The sequence below is a fragment of the Jaculus jaculus genome, chromosome 1, assembly GCF_020740685.1.
Source record: "Jaculus jaculus isolate mJacJac1 chromosome 1, mJacJac1.mat.Y.cur, whole genome shotgun sequence".
Classification (NCBI taxonomy): domain Eukaryota; kingdom Metazoa; phylum Chordata; class Mammalia; order Rodentia; family Dipodidae; genus Jaculus; species Jaculus jaculus.
In genome coordinates, this window is record NC_059102.1 from 131,299,846 (window position 1) to 131,320,239 (window position 20,394).

At 39.9% G+C, this 20,394-nt stretch overlaps 1 protein-coding gene across 2 annotated transcripts; it reads left to right on the forward strand.

Annotated features, from left to right (window-relative positions):
- Positions 1-425: 425 nt before the first annotated feature.
- On the forward strand, positions 426-15,242 carry LOC123456383 (zinc finger protein 345-like). 2 transcript variants are annotated; one of them, XM_045139396.1, is made up of 3 exons: positions 426-530; positions 7,723-7,849; positions 12,272-15,242. In XM_045139396.1, exons 1-3 carry the CDS (start codon positions 528-530, stop codon positions 14,803-14,805), a joined length of 2,664 nt encoding a protein of 887 aa, XP_044995331.1. In that variant the 5' UTR covers positions 426-527; the 3' UTR covers positions 14,806-15,242. The 2 variants fall into 2 exon arrangements, with proteins under 2 accessions (XP_044995331.1, XP_044995336.1); XM_045139401.1 differs by lacking the exon at positions 426-530 and adding an exon at positions 9,058-9,142 and having other exon boundaries at positions 7,722-7,849.
- Positions 15,243-20,394: the final 5,152 nt, after the last annotated feature.

A 20,394-nucleotide genomic window follows, 5' to 3' on the forward strand; every position in this document is an offset into this window, starting at 1 on the left:
GAGGCAGAGGTGGTAGAAGGAGCACTGTGAGTTCAAAGCCAGCCTGGGACTACAGAGTGAGCACTAGGTCAGCCTGGGCTACAGTGAGACCCTACCTCAAAAAAAAAAAAAAAAATGCGGGGCGTGGTGGCGCATGCCTTTAATCCCAGCACTCGGGAGGCAGAGGTAGGAGGATTACAGTGAGTTCGAGGCCACCCTGAGACTACATAGAGAATTCCAGGTCAGCCTGAGCGAAACTGAGACCCTACCTCGAAAAACCAAATAAATATATAAATAATAAAATAAACCAAGGATATAAGCCTTGAGCCGGAACTCCTGTCCAATCAGCGGTGCCATGGGAAGACCGTCCAATCAGGCTGACCGTCAGGCCTGGGGGCAGGCATTCAAAATCTCGCGGGCTTTCGCTGGAGTCGGCCATCTTGCGCTTGGTCCCTGCGTCAGAGGCGGGAGTTGCTGGGCGTCCGTGGGCTTGTGTCCTGAGGCAGGAGACCCGCACAGCTCGCGCCCGCTACCCAGGAAGCCTGGAGATGGTGAGTGCCCGCTGCACCCGCGCCGGGAGACGTCCCCGACCCGGCTGGGTGGAGACAGTCATCGCGTCACCTCCTCCGCGGGGCGAGACCAAGCCTGGAACTTGTCAGTCAGCTTCTCCGCTGAGCGGGGCGGGGTTCTGTCACTCAGCTCTTCCGCGGGGCGGGGAGAGGCGGGACCAAGTCTGGGTCCCACCAATCAGCTCTTCGCCGGTGGAAGGGGTCCTGTCACTCAGCTCTTCTACGGGGAGGGGCGGGACCAAATCTGGGTCCTACCAATCAACTCTTCCCCGGTGGAAGGGGTCCTGTCAGTCAGCAGTTCCGCGGGGCGGGGCGGGGCCTGGATCTTGTCTGTCAGCTCTGCCTGGGCTGGAAGGGGGTCCTGTCAGTCAGCAGTTCCGCGGGGCGGGGCCAGGCCTGGATCCTGTAGGTCAGCTCCTGGGAGGGAAGGGGCAGGCTGGAGTACAGCTTTCTGAACATTGGTTTCCAGAACCCCATGATGACAGTGCTCAGAATGTGCTCCTATTTTGAGATTTTATATACGCTGCAGGTCAAATCAACGTGGGTAAATGAGTGTGCACCTTTTCCTGGGTGCTGTAAGAGGTTGTATACTACTGTAGTATAGTAGAGGTGTTATGATGGAAGAACTTTGTGTTGAGTGACCATTACATCTCCACTTTGTGATAGTACCAGTGACAATCTACCCAGATAGCAATACCCTCACTTTCTCGTATGGGAAATATGTATCAATTATTATTTAAAATATACATAGCACTTGGTAGGTATATTCTTGTCAGGTTTAAAAAACTAATTAACAACCTCCATATATATAAACAATGTACAATGATCCTAATCCCATTCCACTACCTTCTCTTTTCTCCCATCCCAAGCCTCCTATACTGAATCCCATCTTCTTTCCACGTAGTCTCTTGTATTTTGATGTCCTTATTTTCCCCCCTTCTATTATGCCACTGGCACTACTCAGCACTTTGGAGAGTTTTGAGTGCTGTGGTCACCACCATATGAAAAGAAGCTTCTCTAACCAAAAGTGAAAGTAGCACTAATATATATGCATAAACATAAGTATTTAGAGGGCACTAATATATATGCATAAACATAAGTATTTAGAGGGCAGCTTCATGTCTAATGTTAATATATCCATTTAGCCAGACAACAGTTGTAGTTTCTCATGCATGGCTTAAGACCTCCCCAGCCATAGGCTTTTCATTAGGTTTTCAGTAGTAGATAGCAGTTACCTCCCATGAAGCAGGTCTCAAATCCAATCAGAGGGCAATTAGTTTACCCCATGACAGACATGCCATTATTACCCCAGTTTCCAGCATCATGACAGCTAATCAATAGGGAGGAGGTTTCCAGCTTAGAAGCCCAAGAATGTGGTGTCTTTAGCAATAAGGTCTAAGGGGTAACCAAGAGCCTTGGCAATAGCTTATACTGCTTGAGGAGCATCAGGGTCCTCTTTGACCAACAAGTTGTTGGAAGGTGACTACCTTGGAACTGAAATTTTCTTGTAACAGCATATGGCTTCTGGGTATGGGATTATCCACCTACACAGGGTACTTTCTGCCCAAATTCTCTCTTTTGTAACATATACATTATTAGGTAGCAAAGAACTAGATTTCCCCATATGGCTTATTCATCACATCTTAAATTTTTTTTGTTTATCATTTTTATTTATTTATTTGAGAGTAACAGACAGAGAAAGAGGGAGAGAGAGAGAGAGAAAGAGAGAGAATGGGCTCACCAGGGCCTCCAGCCACTGCAAACAAACTCCAGACACATGCCTCCCCCCCCCCCCCGCTTGTGCATCTGGCTAACGTGGGTCCTGGGGAAAGGAGCCTTGAACCAGGGTCCTTAGGCTTCACAGGCAAGCGCTTAACTGCTAAGTCATCTCTCCAGCCCACATCTTTAATTTTGATTATTCCTCCACCCATTCTCTATTCTCAGCCCCCCCCCCGTCCTCTCTTTGACTATTTACCCCCAGTATTCTGTCCCTCTACTTACATATATGTTATACTTTCCCCTCAAGCCTCCCCTACTCTTCTCTCCATCTCCCAATCTAGCTTCCTAGCTCCTATTGTTGACTCCAGTGAAACTATCTCACAAATCTAAACACATGAAGCTAGGGTATACATATGAGAGAAAACATGAATCATTTGACATTCTGCTTCTGTGAATTAAAAAAAAAAAAAACCTCCATTGCAAAAATGAATCTCATTTTCATTAACCATTCATCAGTTGATAGGCATCTAGGCTGTTTCCATTTTCTAGCTATTGTGAATACAGCATCAATAAACATGGATGAGTCAGAATTTCTATAGCAATGTATAGAGTCCTTAGGGTAATGGTATAACTGGTCCTGTGGCAAATCTATTTTTAGCTGTTCCAGGAACCTCCGCACTGATTTCCACAATGGCTATACCAGTTTACATTCTCACCAACAATGTAGAAGGGTTCCTCTTTCCCCACACCCTTCCCACCATTTATTGTCATTTAATTTCTTAGCCATTCTGACAGGGGTGTGATAGAATCTCAAAGAACTTTTAATTTGCATTTCCCTAATGGCTAAGGATGGCGAACATGTTTTTAGATGTTTATTATCCATTTTCATTTCTTCTTTTGGGAACTGTCTAGTTAGTTCTATAGCATATTTTTTTCTTGTTGTTCTTATTTGTTTGTTTGTCTTATCAAGGTACTGTCTCAGTCTAGCTGACCTGAAACTCACTTTGTAGTACCATGCTGGCCTGCAACTCATAGTGACCCTTCTACCTCTGCCTCCCAAGTACTGGGATTAGAGCATATGCCACCATGCCCAGCTTTGATTTCTTATGATTTAGTTTTTGTTTTTTTAATTCCTTGTATGTTCTAGAAATTAATACTGTCAGATTTATAGCTGGCAAATATTTTCTTCCATTCTGTAGGCTACCTCTTTCCTCTATTCACAACATTATTTGCTGTACAAAAGCTTTTAATTTCATGAGATTCTAATGGTTGGTTATTGGTTTTATTTCCAGGGTGACTGGGGTTCTATTCAGAAAGTCTTTGCCTATGCCAATATGTTCAAGTGTTGCTTCTACTTTTTCTCTATAGCAGTGTCAGAGCTTCATGTCTAATGTTAAGGTCTTTGATGCATATGGACTTGATTCTTATGCATGAAGAGAAGAATCTTTTTTCATCCTTCTACATATAAATATACACTTTTTTCTAGCACTGTTCATTAAAGAGGCTCTCCTCAGTGAATATTTTTGTTTAAAAATTGAGTGGCTATAGCTGCCTTGGTTTGTGTGTAGGTCCTGTATTCTGTTTCATTGATTTATATGTCTGTTTTTGTGTCACTAGCATACTATTTTGTTTTTTTGAGGTAGGGTCTTGCTCTAGCCCTGACTGACCTACCTGGACCTGGAATTTTTGTTACTTGGCTCTGTAATATATCTTAAAATCAAGTATGGTGATACTACTAGCCTTATTTTTGTTGCTCAGAATTGTTTTTGCTCTTGGAGTTGTTTTGTGATTCTAAATGAATTGTAGGACTTTTTTTGGTGTTTTTTTTTTTTCCTAGTTCAGTGAAGAATACCATTGGAATTTTGAGGGGGATTGCATTAAATCTGTAGATTGTTTTTGGCAATATGGACATGTTTACAATATTGATTCTTCCAACATATGAACATGGGTTATCTTTCCATTTACTATAAGATCTTCAGTTTCCCTCTTGAATGCTTTCAAGTTTTCTTTGTAGAGTTACTTTACTTCCTTAGTTAGGTTTATTCCAGGTTTTTTTGTTTTGTTTTGTTTTGTTTTTGAGGCAGTACTGCATAGGAGTGTTTCCCTGATTTTATCCTCAGCACATTTGTTATTGGTATATAGGAGGGCTACTGATTTGTGTTAATTTTATATCCTGCTGCTTTTCTGAAAGCATTCATCAGTTCTAACAGTTTTCTAGTATAGTCTTCAGGGTCCCTTATGTATAGAATCACATCATCTTCAAATAATAGTGATTTTGTTTCTTTCTTTTCTGTTTGGAATCCTTTTATTTGTATCTCTTGTCTTACTTCTGTAGCTAAGACTTCCAATTCTATATTAAACAAAAGTGGAGAAAATAGTTCTGATTTTAGTGGAAATGCTTTGAGGTTTCCCCCATTTAGTATAATGTTTACTTTAGGATTGTCATATATAACTTTTATTATTTTGAAGTTTGCTTCTTCTATTCCAAGTTTCTTTAGGAATTTTGTCATTTCTGCATCTGTTGAGATGATAATGTGATTTTCGTCCTGGAGTCCTTTTATATGGTGTATGACATTTATTAATTTCCACATATTGAACCATCTCTGCATCCACTTGTTCGGGGGGAATGATCTTTTTCATGTGCTTCTATATTTTGTTTTCCAGTATTTTGTTGAAAAAAATTTTGCATCTATGTTCATGAAAAAGACTGGTCTGTAACTTTGTATTTTTGTAACATCTTTATCTGGTTTTGCTATTAGGGTAATTCTGGCTTCATAAAAGGATGTTGGTAGGGTCCTTTCCTTTTCTATTTTGAGGAATAGTTTAAGAAGCATTGTTGTTGGTATGTCTGTGAAGGTCTGATAAAATTCACCAGTGAATCCATCTGGGCCTGGACTTTTTTTAGCTGGATGTTATATATATATATGACTGCTTGCTGTAGGTCTGTTTCAATGCTTTATGTCCTCTTGCTTTAGTTTTGGTAGGTCATACATATCTAGAAATTCATCTGTTTCTTTTAGATTTTCCACTTTAGTGGAGTTTATGTTGTTGAAGTATGTTATAATTCTCTTAATTTCATTGGTTTCTGTTGGAATGGTGCCCTTTGAACCTCAAATTTTATTGATTTGGGTCTCTTTTGGTCAGTTTTGCTAAGAGTTTATCAGCCTTGTTTATCCTTTCACGAAGAACCAACTTCTTGTTTCATTTATTCATTCTGGTTTTTTTGTTGCTGCTGTTTTTATTTTTCAAGGCAAGGTCTCCCTCTATCCCAGGCTGACTTAGAACTCACTCTGTAGTTCCAGGCTGGCCTCAAACTTCAAACTCACAGTTGTCCTCCCATCTCTGCCTCCCCCTGCTGGGATTAAAGGTATGTGCCACCACACCTGGCTTATTTATCCTTCATATTGTTTTCTTCATTGCTATTCCATAAGTTTCTATCTATATTGTCATTATTTTTTTTTCTGTCTACCAAGTTTTGGTTTGGCTTGTTGTTTTTTAAGGCCTTAAGGTATAGCATTATTTATTTGTGACCACTCTAATTTCTTAATATTGGCACCTAAAGTTATAAATTTCACTCTTGAGCCTGCCTTCATTGCATCCCATAATTTGTTTTCCTTGTCATTTGATACTGTGGATTGTCTTATTTCTTCATTGACTCATTCATCATTCATAGTATACTGTTTAATTTCCATGAGTTTGTGCATGTTCTATAGTCTTTCTTGCAGTTTATTTTTAGATTTATCCCATTGTGATCAGGTAGAGTACAAGGAATTATTTCAGTTTTTTTGTGATTGTTAAGAGTTGCTTTGTGTCCTATATATGGTCTATACTGAGAAGAATGTGTATTCTGTAGCATTTGGATGGAATGTTCTGTTGATATCTGTTGGGTCCATTTGTTCTATGACTTCATTTCATCCAGATGCTTCTCTGTTTATTTTTTCCTGGGTTGACCTGTTAATTGGTGAGAGCTGAGTGTTGAAGACATTGTGCTCTTGCTAGCTGAGGCAGGGCCTGGAGAATAGATGCACTTCACTGGGGCCACTGACTGAAGCCCAGTTCTCATTGAAGGTGTGATTGCTGTGAGGTCCTGACTCCCTCCTGGTTTTCTGCAGAGGTCCCACCTACGTTACTAATTCCTTACACACCAGTAGAAGAGTATATTCTGTCTTGTCTTATCTTTTCCCCCAGGTTTCTTTGGTAGAGTTCCAATTCCATCATGGTTTGTTGTTGTTGTTGTTGTTGGATGGCACTCTAGACCATGCTGATCTAGAACTCACTCTGTAGCCCAGGCTGACCTTGAATTCATTGTGATCGACCTATCTTAGCCTCCTGAGTGATGGGATTAAAGAAGGGTGCTACCACTCCCAGAAGAATGCATATTCTTAAATTTTTTGTATTTCAAAAAACTATTGCTAATACTGGTTTTGTGGCTTTTATTGCCATCTTATTTTATTTATTTTTTTTTAAAGGTATTTGCTTTTTTTATTTAACCTTCCCAGGATTTGCCCAGCTGGGATTTGCTTACACTTGCATTAAGGGTAGAAGAAAGACCAAGTTGGAAAGTCAATAACATATGAAAACATTCTTAGGTGTAATAATAATTTGGTAATTTTAAAACATTGTCATTGAGTGTGTCACTTAAGTGAAATATTACAAATTTCTAACATACAAGCAAGTCAGATATAATTTTGATTAGATCTAGAAACAATCTTGAAAGTAGACTTATCTATATTCGGTGACATGGATTAATAGATAATTAAATTATGCTAATCAGGTACTTAGGCTGGTCTTTCCAGACAAAATAAACATGTGGTAAAATTTCTTTTTCTTTTTTTTTAAATTTAATTTATTAGTTTTCATTTCAGTGAATACAGGCAGTTTGGTACCATTATTTAGGCTCATCTGTGATCTACCCCCTCCCATTAGACCCTCCTTGTTAATGAAAATGGGTCGTGCATTGTGGAGTTAGCCCCCAGTTATTAGTATGATAAATGTCTCTGCAAATCATGACCCAACATGTAACTCTGACATTCTTTCTGCCCCCTCTTCCGCAAGATTTCCCTGAGCCATGTTGGGTTCATTTTTGGTCTGCTTCAGTGCTGAGGTGTTGGGGGCCTATTGCCATCTTATTTTGAGTTACTTAACACAGTAGAGAATGTATTTATATTTAAAAAGTCTCTTCCTGGTAATGGTGGCATACACCTTTAATCCTACCACTTGGGAAGCAGAGGTAGATTGCCATGAATTCAAGGCCACCCTAAAACTACGTAGTAAATGCCAGATCAGCCTGAGCTAGAGGGAGACCCTTTCTCAAAAAACAAAAACAAAAGCAAAAGTTTCTTAATGAAGAATTAAGGCCAATGCACAACTCCTACCTCTCATTCAACTTGGGTCAAATTAGGAACTCTGTCAATGTCTCTATGTTTAATATGCTGCATACTTATTTTTATTTCAGGATGTGATCACATTCAGAGACATCAGTATTGATTTCTCTCCAGAGGAGTGGGAGTGTCTGGATTCTGCTCAGCGGAATTTATATAGGGATGTGATGATAGAAAACTACAGAAACCTGGTCTCCATAGGTGAGGACAACTTCCCTATAGAATTACTGATTTACTATCAATGCTTAATTTCCTACTTTTGAACACTTATCTTTCGAAAGCTTCTACTTTGCATGAGTCCTGCTTTAATGGAAAAAAAAATAGGGCATGGGTATAAGCAAGAAAATTTCCATGTCTTGAACCATCCTATTTCTTGGGGCATACATCCTTCACTGTACTGATAAGTAAAGGAATTCAGTGGTATGAAATATTGTGCTCTATACCTTAACAGAAGTTTCTAAAGCTCATAGTCAGGGCTGAAGGGATGGTTTAGTGGTTAAGGTGTTTGCCTGTGAAGCCTAAGGACCCAGGTTCTATTTCCCCAGTTCCCACGTAAGTCAGATGCACAGGGTGGTGCATGTATCTGTAGTTCATTTGCAATGGCTAGAGGCCCTGGCATACCCATTCTCTCTATATATCTGCCTGTTTCCTTCTCTTTCTCTCTCTCTCAAATAAAATAAAAAATAAAAACCAACCTCAGAGCCTCCTCCTTCCCCTCCAGTGATTAGCTCACACCTTCAGAGTGACAGCCACATCCCTTCTCTTTGCCTGTTACAGTCTGAATGATGTTTATTCTTCTGCTGCTTGGGGGGGGGGTGTACATTTCTAAAATGCTGCAATATTATAACACCACAGAAAAGCTTCTAGTATCATCTATATGTTCATTAAGACAATTTCCTCAGAGTTCTTTTTATTTTATAACTGTAATGACTGTTTTGTATGTATATAATGTATTTTGATTATAGTTCCCTCCCATGACTCTCTTTTGCCCCCACTCTTCCATACCCCTTCCACTGAGCCCCTTCTTTCAGCCAGTCCCTCTGTTTTGATATCACTGTTTTTGCCTGCCTTCATCATCCATCATGACATGTTAATGGACTCAATATTGTGCAGGTAGTATAGTCACTGTGATGTCATAAATATAACAGCCATCTGGTGGGAAGAATACTACATTCCAAAGCACTCTTCCCCATCCTCTGGCTCTTTTATTCTTTTCCCCACCTTTTCCACAGTGTTCCCCAAGCCTTGGTGGGTATGACAGCTTGTGTTTGTTTCTAAAACAGAGTCTCATATAACCTAGGATGGCCTTGAAGTTGCTATGTAGCCAAGGATGGCCTTGAACCTCTGATTCTGCCTTTACCTGTTATGTTCTGAGATTAAAAGCATGTGCCGTTTCTGTTTATATGCAGTGCTGAAGATCCAAAGGGCTTCAGGCACATTAAGCAAATACTCTACCAACTGATCTTCGTCCCCAGCCCATCATCAAAACACTTTGTAAATGGGGGCTGGGGAGGCGGCTAAGTTAAAGATGCATGCTTGCAAAGCCTGCCAACGTGTGTTCAGTTCCCCAGCTACCTATATAAGCCAAATTGACCTTTTTTATCCCCTAGTGCTAAGAGACCTTACCACATGCATTCATTCATATATGCACACACAAATAAATAAATAAATCATTGAAAAACCCTCTAAGTAGTTATAATGGACTTTCTGTGAATTTTTCTGTGCTATACTAAATGTCAGTGACTCATAAGCCTCCATTTAGTGGGTATATATAGTCACAACATTCACAACAGAAAATTATTGTTGACAGAGTAAAAAATGTCTCTATTTATTTAGAATTTTAAAAGTTATATTTTTCTTGTCTTGTGATTCCATTTTCTGTGTTTTTTTTTTTTTTTTTACCAGTAGATTCCCTCAATCAGTATTTACTTATTTAGATGGTGGAAATTGAAAATGGGCCTCATGTATGCTTTTAGGATATGTTTTTAAGTTTTAGCTTTTATATTATGGTGGGGTGGCAATTTTCAATTTAGGTCAAGGTGTAAGGTAAAATTCAGTATGTCTAAACTATTGCCAGTAAGATCTATTTTTATGTGCATGTATAAAGGTAATGCATTTTGATCGTGACTTGTATATTTTCTGTCATGATTGGTATTCATAAATTGTTTCATGAGTCTTAATGGCAATTAGTGGTGAATCAGTTGCCTTTCCAAGAGAAACACGTTCACATTTTGAAAGTACCCTTTGAGGACCAGTGTCTTCTCTTGCTGTTGATTTTTATTTTTGTTCTTCTGTAGTCTGATAAAATACAAGGGATTCTCTTTCTATCTCTGTCTTCTGTCTGTCTCTTTCTTTTATGAAGTTAGTAGCCTCAGTGTTTGGTGCATAAGTGTTTATAGCAATTATATCTTTTCTTTTTTGTTTATTTTTTGGGGGGAAAGAGGAGGTAGGATTTCCCTCTAGCCCAGGCTGGCCTGGAATTCCTCAAGGTGGCCTCAGACTCATGGCAATCCTCCTACCTCTGCCTCCCAAATGCTGAGATTAAAGGTGTGTGCCACCATGCATGGCCATATCTACTACTTCTTTTTTAAAAAGTCCTTTTTTATTTGTAAGGAGAGAGAAAATGAATGAGTACACAGAGCCTCTTGCTACTGCAAATAAACTCCAGTTGCATGCACCATCACTTTGTGCAACTGGCTTTACATGGGTTCTAGGGATTTGAACCCAGTCCCTCAGGTTGTCCTAGCAAGCACCTTTAACCTCTGAGCCAACTGCCCATACCTGTTTTATCTTCTTGATGTATTGTTCCTTGTATTAATATGCATTCTATCTTTCTCTCCTCTTTTCATTTTTCAAGGTAGGGTCTCACTCTAGCCCAGGCTGACCTGGAATTCACTATGGAACTATGGAATCTCAGGGTGGCCTCAAACTCAGGGCAATCCTCTTACCTCTGCCTCCCGAGTGCTGGGATTAAAGGCATGTGCCACCACACCTGGCCCCCTCACAGCTTGTAGTAAATAGCAATTATCTTCTCATTGCTGGAACAAAACACCCAACCAAAAGCAGCTCAGAGGAGGGAAAAATTTATTTTAGCTTACAGTTTCAAGAGATAACTTCATCATGGCAGGGAAACATGACACAAGCAAGACAGCAAAATGTCACATAACTTGGGAAGTAGCAGCAAGAGTGAGATAGTCAGCACTGGAAAGGTGACTGGACTATAAAATCCCAAGACTCACTATAGTGACAGACCTACAAGGCTGCACATTCTGAAAACTTCACAACTTTCCCAAATTGCCCCTACCTGGATCCAAGTATTCAAAACACATGAACCTAAAGGGAGCACCCATTTGTTAACTTTATATTTTTGACCTGTTAACCATGAAGTCCCATGAAAATTTTTCTCTGGTCATGCTTGGGTTCTAAATTCCTCTTATACTTGCATGTTAACTTCTCTTTCTAGGTTTAGGAAGTTTGCTGTAACAATTCATCTAATAACCCTTAAATTCCTCTACATTGTCTCAGCCACTAATTATACCTTGTGAATTGTAAGATTTGGACTCTTGAATATGTGTAAATTCTTGAAAATATTGTTGATGTTCCTTGTTTTTTTTTATTTTATTTTATATACAATATAAGAGATTATACTCATCTGTCCCCTTGCCCAGCCCACACCACCCTGGGGGCCCTCCCCCATGTTATCCACTGTGGGCCATGAAGGCCTAAGTTAGTCCCTGTGGAGTAGTGGAGGGACCATGTCCAGGGTATTCCTACCCACTCTGTGGCTTTTACAGCCTTTCCATCCCTCTTCCTCAATATTCTCTGCACTGTGGCAGGTCTGTTAGCAGTCTGATTTAGTTTAGTTCTTTGTAACCTCTGGATTTTTGCTTTGATAGGTTTTGATTGAGCACTGTGTCTGTCACCATGTCCCTAAAGCTGTTTGTCAGGCTAGCAGTATTAGCGGTTTTCATACCATCTCTTCCTCTGCACTTTCTTCTGTTTTCCTTGCTTAAATGTTGAGCTCATCTGGAGTGCCCTGAGTTCCTAGGTTTTAGAAGGTCTTAAAAATAAATGTGACCCAGCACTCGGGAGGCAGAGGTAGGAGGATCACTGAGAGTTCGAGCCCACCCTGAGACTACAGAGTGAATTTCAGGTCAGCCTGAGCCAGAGTGAGACCCTACCTTGAAAAACAAAAAAAAAAAAAAAAAAAAAAATGTGAGCCACATATTTGTTGTTAAATTCATATGCCTGTGGATACGAGGTACATTGGGTTTATTATTAACTCTCCACTGATATCACCTGCCAGGTATAATTTTTACATATATTAGTTTAAAAGTCTTTTCACCTGAGTCTAACTTTTTTTTTTTTTAATTTTTTATTTATTTATTTGAGAGTGACAGACACAGAGAGAAAGACAGATAGAGGGGAGAGAGAGAATGGGCGCGCCAGGGCTTCCAGCCTCTGCAAACGAGCTCCAGACGCGTGCGCCCCCTTGTGCATCTGGCTAACGTGGGACCTGGGGAACCGAGCCTCGAACCGGGGTCCTTAGGCTTCACAGGCAAGCGCTTAATCGCTAAGCCATCTCTCCAGCTTTTGATAAGTTTTTATTTTTATTTCTTTCAGCTGTGTCTTCTCATTATACCCAAGGCTTGTCATCAAAGCAGAAGATTAAGCATTCATTCCCCAAAGTGATAAGTCATCATGGAAATTGTGACCTTAACAGTTTACACTTACAGAAAGAATCAGAAAGTATGGTTGAGAGGGAAGGTCAGAAAGCATATTCTGGTTCACATAACGAATTTGCAATGACTAACAGTAGTCACAATATTTCTGTCAGTAGAGATCCAAAAGTGAAAACATCTCAGAAAACCCCTCAAATTATGCCAATAACTTTTGAAGATCAAACTCTTTCTGTAAATAAAAATCCCCAGCAACTTCTGTCACATACCTTTCCTATGAAAGGAAATTTGGAAGGTCTGCAAAGAGTCTTAGATCATGATGCAGTTACTAGCTTAAACAATTTAACATCCATCACTGGAGTAAACTTGCATTCAAATATTTCTGTAGACAGATTGGAAAATGAGGAACAGATTTCTAAAAGTGACCAGTTGGAGAGTTCCTTTGCAAAAAGTTCACTACTCTACAATCAAAAAACAAGTACTCTGTACACTAAAAAAGACAGTTTTAATGAATATAGGAGTATCTTTTCTTATCCTTCGTTGTTAAATCAAAATGCAGATATAGATACTTTACAAGCAGAGTGCATATTTAATGCAACTATGCAGGCCACAACCAAGCTTTCTACAGTAAACAATTACCAGGATAATTATACTGCTGAGAAAAGCAATGAATGCATTGGCACAAATAAAAATTTTAACCATGGCTCAGATCCTGATAAACATCACTGTAGTCCAGAGAACCTTTATAAAGGAAGTAAATGTGGGAAAGTCTTTTATCAGTGCTCAAAAAGTATTCATGGCAGTCCCAGTGTTGACAAGGCTTATGAATGTAAAGAATGTGGTCAGACGTTTAGTCAAAGTTCAAGCCTTATTCGACACCAGAAAATTCACAGTGGAGAGAAACCCTACAAATGTAAAGCAGGTGCCAAAGCCTTTAACAATAATTCATCTCTTACTCAATATCAGAAAATTCATACTGGAGAGAAGCCCTTTGCATGTAATGAGTGTGGTAAAACCTTTTTTGATGCTTCAAAACTTACTAGACACCAGCAAATTCACAGTGGAGAGAAACCCTTTCCTTGTAAAGAATGTGGCAAGGCCTTTAACAATTATTCATACCTTACTGTACACCAGAAAATTCATACTGGAGAGAAACCCTTTGCATGTAAAGAGTGTGGTAAAAGCTTTTTTACTACTACAAAACTTACTCGACACCAGCAAATTCATAGTGGAGAGAAACCTTACAAATGTAAAGAATGTGGCAAGGCCTTTAACAATTACTCATACCTCACTGTACACCAGAAAATTCATAGTGAAGAGAAGCCTTACAAATGTAATGAATGTGGCATGGCCTTTTACAGAAAGTCAATCCTCACTCGACATGAGTATCTTCATACTGGAAAGAAACCCTTTGTGTGTAAAGACTGTGGTAAAGCCTTTGCTATGATTTCATACCTTGCTGAACACCAGAAAATTCATACTGGGGAGAAACCCTTCCAATGTAAAGAATGTGGCAAGGCCTTTAAGAGTTATTCATACCTTCCTATACATCAAAAAATTCATCGTGGAGAGAAATCCTTTGAATGTAAAGAATGTGGCAAAAGCTTTTATACTGCTGCAAAACTTGCTGAACACCAGAAAATTCATAGTGTAGAGAAGCCCTACAAATGTAAAGAATGTGGCAAGGCCTTTAAAACTTATTCATATCTTACTCTACACCAGAAAATTCATAGTGAAGAGAAACCCTACAAATGTAAAGAGTGTGGTAAAAGCTTTTATACTGCAGGAAAACTTAATCAACACCAGAAAATTCATAGTGTAGAGAAGCCATACAAATGTAAAGAATGTGGCAAGGTCTTTAAGAATAATTCATCCCTTACTCGACACCAGAAAATCCATAGTGGAGAGAAGCCCTTTGCATGTAATGAGTGTGGTAAAACCTTTGTCACTATTTCAATACTTCATCGGCATCAGAAAATCCATTCTGGGGAAAAGCCCTTTGAATGTAAAGAGTGTGGTAAAACCTTTCTTATTATTTCAAATCTTACTCGACACCAATCTATTCATCGTGGAGAAAAGCCATACAAATGCAAAGTGTGTGGCAAAGCCTTTAACCAGAGTTCAACCCTCAGTCAACATCACACGGTTCATACTACAGAGAAGCCATACAAATGTAAAGAGTGTGGCAGAGCCTTTAAAACTACTGTATGCCTAAAGCAACATCTCAGAATTCATACTGGAGAGAGACCCTATCAGTGTCAAGAATGTGGCAAAACCTTCAAGATGAATGAACACCTCCGACGTCATCACACGATTCATACCAGAGGGAAGCCCTACAAATGTAATGATAGTAGTCAAGCTTTTAAAGCTCACTCTGTATTGGACACTAAAGCAGTGATGATTGAAAATGTGGCAAATCCTGTACCAGGTGTCCCACCCTTACATAACTTACATTGGAAGGAAGCACTGAAAATGTAGTGTGGTAAAACCTTTAGTATGATTTAAAACCTTGCTCCACAACAAATATTCATAGTGGAGAGAACCCCCATAAACAGTGTGTGTAAAAACCTTTAACAATGATTTAATTCTGAATCAATGTCATAGGATTCATATTGGAGTGAAACCCTAAAAATATAAAGAAAATGTCAAAACTTCTGGAGGATATTACAACCTTACTGACCTCCAGAGTTCATTCCGGAGAGAGAACCTACCAATATAAAGGATGTGATCAAGTCTTTCACATGTGGTCAGTCCTTATGTGGTACACCAAAGAACTAATACTGGAGAGAGGGCTGGGTAAATGGCTTAGCAGTTAAGGCATTTGCCTGCGAAGCCTAAGAATGCTGGTCAGTTCCCTAGTAGCCATGTAAGCCAGTTGCACAAGGGGGCACATGCATCTGGAGCTTGTTTGCAGTGGCTAGAAGTCCTGGCATGCCCATTCTCTTATCTGCCTGTTCCTCTCTTTCTCAAATAAATAAATTTTTTTTAATACTGGAGAGAAACCCTATGTGGTGGTTTGAATCAGGTGTCCCCAAAAACTCATGTGATCTGAGTCCTTGATCCCCAGCTGATGGCGATTTGGGAGGTGGAGCCTTGCTGCAGGAGGTGTGCTGCCAGGGGTGGTTTAATAGTTTATTAGCCCCTTGCTTCCCAGTGTTTGGCTCACTTGCCTGCATGTGCCACCTGCTGTGGCAAGCAGGTAATGTCTAGCCTCTGCACTACCATATTTCTCCTGCTATTATGGAGAGTCTTCTCAAAATTGTAAGCCAAAATAAACAACCTTCTTCCCATAATCTGCTTGTCATCTGCTGTTTATTGTCAGTAATGAGAGGTAACTATGGAAAATTGGTACCATAGTTGTGGGGTCATTGCTGCTAGAAACCAGACTCTGGCTTTTGGCCTTTTAGAACTGATTTTCAGGAGAAATGTGGAAGAATTTGAAAACCTGGTCTCATAGATACCTTGCAATGCTGTAGGGAGAAATTGATAGACTGTTCTGGTGAGAGTTGAAAGACCTAAATGCAGTAGGTACTATCAAACTCTGCAGGCTTGGCCTTAGGAAGGGAAGAATGAGCTTCATCTAGACTGGACTAGAAGAAGTTTGTATGAAAGGCTTGATGCATTGTGCCTGTGTCCTGATAACGTGCAGGGTTGTATTGTGTGGAATTGGACTGTTGTGAGCTGAAGGATATGACACAGAATTGAAAGTTTCAGTTGTCATACAGTGGCCATTCAGCTGCAATTATTAGAAAGATTAGTTATTGACATTGGGTTAGATGTACATCATTGGGACAGTAGAATGTCGATTATTTTGGAAGTAGGAGGCCTGAGTGCTAAAGGAGTATCCTGATTTTCAAAGTTTTCTTTATTTCTGCATGGATTAAAAAATTTGGTAGCCCTCCTGGCACTGTGGTAGCCTAAGAAATGCAGAAAAAAAGAGGATTATTGGATTTGTAACACAGATTTGCTTTTTGGAAATGGCCACTGGCAGTGTTAGTCAGGGTTGTTGAAAATTCCTGCGTGGAGACTGACGGAGCCATGGAAATGAACCATGGGTTGCAGTGGAGAACCCAGCCAAGTCTGTAGGATAGCTGCCAAGGAGATCCGCTGGCTTGGCATGGATTGTTCCCCAGGATATTAATAGTCCAATTGCAGGGGCAGAATTGGAACTCCAGAGACTTCATCATTGGTTAGAGTTGTTGGACTTGGAGCTACAGGGTTTGATGTTTGCCCTGATTGTTTTAGATCTTGTGTCAGTTTATTCTTTCCTTGTTTTGCCCAATGTCGCCTTTTGCTGTTTGCTATTATGCATTTCTGGCTTAACAGCTAACGGTTAAGAGACCTTGGACATTGGGAATGTTTGAACAGTATTGGGATTGAAAAAACTAGAGGACTTTTAAGGTTGGACTGAACACATTGCATTTTATATCATAGATGGTCATCAATTTATGGGGACCAGGGGCAAGATGTGGTGGTTTGAGTAATGTGTCGTTTCTCCCCCAACCCCCCCACCATTAAACTCATGTCTTCTAAATGCTTGAGACACAACTGATGGCAACTTGGGAGGAGGAGTCTTCTCTGTAGAAAGTGTGTTGGGAGCAGATTTAGTGTTGTAATAGCCTGCCTTGATTGTCATCTTTGACCTTGACCAGAGAATTCATACTCATGACAGACCCAATGAATGCATAGTGTGGCCAAACCTTTAGCAGGAGTTCAGACTTCATACAAAAGAGAAGCTGTACAAAGGTAATGATTGTAGCCATGCTTTTAATAAAAGCTCACAACTCATTCTACACAGATCATGTATGTTGAAAAGTCAGGTGTTCACCATTACATGATTTTTCCTGGGGTGAGAGAAGCACTGCAGATGTAAAAAGTGCAGTAAAGCCTTTTTCATGTGCTCAAGGCTTCTACCTCTTCACAGAATTCATACGGAAAAGAAGCTCTCCTAATGTCAATATGTGACGACATTTTTTTCTTTTTTTCAAATTTGTTTGACCAAGAATTTGAATTATATATATACCTCATACATGTAATGACTGTGAAAAGACCTTTAGCCAAAATACATACCTTACAAGATAGGGAGAAAATATTTCTTTGGAAAAAAAAATCTACAATGTAAAGATCAGCAAAGCCATCATTCATACTTCATATCTTTATGTAAGAAAGACAGTTATTTCTGGAAAGAAATCCAGTACATAACTGAGAATGTGACCATCTGTAACTTGCTTAAAATTTAGTGGAAATAAAAAATCCTCACAGATGTCAGAGAATAGTGCATATAAGTCATGTTTGAAAGGATATGTTTGTTATAAATCTAAACTTAATATCCTTACTCTTGAAAATAAGAAATTCTTTTTTTTAATTTTCATACTTTTATTGGTGCTGAGGAACAGTACACAAACATTTCAATTGTACACAAGTCTTAACACACGTACCAAAAATCTAAAGACCATGTATTGTTTCTTTAGAAGTTATTCCAGTGACACCCAGCTTCAATCTTAGAGGCATTTTTCCTTATTAGGCTCTCATGTACAAACATCTTCAAATGCTCACAATCTCTACTCAACTCCCACTGGTTCACAATTTTAGTATCATACACACTGCAAATGCAAATTTTTCATCTTTCACAGTACGTTATCAAAATTATTAAGAACACTGGACTACCACGACTAGAGATGTCACAGAGGCACACAGTGCTGACAACAGGGCAGTGACCAAGGAGTGGTTTTTTTGTTTTTTTTTCTTAGGAAACGGCTCTACTAAAAACACAGACTAGGAGTAATTGAAAATATTCAAGACATATTAAATGCACAAATGTGACTCCAAATTGCCATTTAGTATGCTTTGTATTGTATGATATAAAACTAACCCCCCACCTATGGAATGTTAAGCTGACACCCAAGATAGTCAAAGCTTCCCATAATTCAATATCCCACTATTTTCTGGTTGTACCAAAAAATAAACAACCAGCAAATGATTTCACCTCTTAAAAAAAATCATTTACACTTAAAAAATGGGATGAGGTGGGATTCCCTCCTTTTAAAAAATGTTTCTAGAGCTACTAAAAAACTTGCATTTACAAAATAGTTGATAAAAAATATTCCTCTGGATTGTACAAGAAGGAGACAGGGATGCTGATGGACACGGTGGATGACTACTCAGCCTTGGCGTCTTCCTCTCCCGCTTCCTCAGAGGCTGGACTCTCCTCGCTCTTTGCCTCTCCGTTCTCGGCAGGTAGGTCTTCTTTAGTCTCTGGCTTAGTCACTTCAGCCTGCTTGCCCTTTGCTCCCTCTTCCCTTTTGCTTGCACTTTTTTGTCTGAAGGTTTATCCTTTCCCGCTGCTTTTATTGGCTTCGCTTCCACTTTCGCAGGAGCCGGTTTCGCGGACAGCCTGGGACCTGCGCCTCCCGCCGCCCGAACTGCTAGGACCCGCGGCGGGGGCGGTGGGAGACAATAAGAAAACAATTCTTACATAGATCATTGTATCTTGTTTACCTTAATGTTGAGAGTTTTCAGTCTATTCTTTGAAGAGATTGCCAAATTCAGACTATGCAAAACATGTTTTAAAACTAAGAGTGAATGTGCTAAAGTTGTTATATACTAAATGGATTGCTATGCCACAAGCATTAAACTATAATAATCAAGATTCTATTCAAATGGTAACAACACAGTCGTGATTAAGTAAAATAATATCTCTAGTAATCCTTTTTTTTACACTGTCATTAAAGTTAAATGATTTTAGAGAACATTATTAATAAAAATTTATTTTTCTTCCTGTTTTTAGTTGCTGGAAAGGTACAGTACTTACAAGAGCGGATTATTGTATAGGGATATAAATCTATTTTCATATGTTACCCTTTGTCACTTATGAAGCACATACATTTTGGTTTTGATTTTCATGGAATATTACAGGTTTTGTCTGTGTGGGTAAAGCAAAGGGGATTTATTGAGGAAACAATGAAAAAGCCAAAAGTGTCAGGGCAATCATTCCGAGAAGAGATAAAAAGGAGGAAAGAGAAGATTATACTTTGGGGGCTACAGAAATGGATTGGCACTTCAAGGTAATTGCTTGCAAAGCCTGACGACCTGAATTGAATTCTCCAGTACCCACGTAAAGCCATAAGTACAACACAGTGCATGCATCTGGAATTTGTTTCCAGCAACAAGAGGCCTTGGTGTTTCTGTTCTTATTCTCCCTTTCCACAAAAATAAGAAAACAAATATCCTTTTTTTTTTTCTTTCTTTCTTTTCAAGGTAGGGTCTCACTGTAGCTCAGGCTGACCTGGAATTCACTATGGAGTCTCCTGGTGGCCTGGATCTCAAGGCAGTCCTCCTACCTCTGCCTCCCAAGTGCTGGGATTAAAGGCATGCGCCACCACACCCGGCTTAAATTATACTTTTTGATTTAGAAAAGTGGGCAGGTTCATGTCTGTGTAAACAACTGCCTGAACATTACAATTTAATGATAAACATCAGGAGGTAAGAGCCATAATAGTAATAGTAGTGTGTGCGTGTGCATGTGTGTATTTGTCTTGCTTATCCTGATAACAAGGAAATTCCTAAAATGAAAGATAATTTCAGAATAGTGGACAGTAGAATAGCAAACTAGAAACCTAACATATTTGAAAAAAATATTTTGTGATATTTCTCCAAACTGCGTTCAATTTTCAAGTCCACTCCCACGTCAATTATTTCCCATCCCCCCCCCCCCCCTTGCTTTCTCCCAAATCCAGTTTGGTGAACCAGTGGGCTTAACTGGGGTTATTTACACCACCGGAAGAAGAGTCATCCTGCCTCCAGCGATTGTTAAAACACTTGATCCTTGGGAAGGCCTGTGCCCTGACACCCCCTCCCTCTTCCCCCCCCCCCCCCCCCCCCCGCAGGGCAGACTGACGCCGCTGCGCCCTAGTGGCGGAGGAAATGACTCCCGGGGAAGCCCCGCCCCCACCCACACGCGGACCTGCGCGGAGGACGTGTGCGAAACCCACACGTGGACGCATGTACTCAGGTCAGGTGATCCCGGAGAGACCGAAGGCAGGTCGTGCTAATGCCTCATATCCTAAG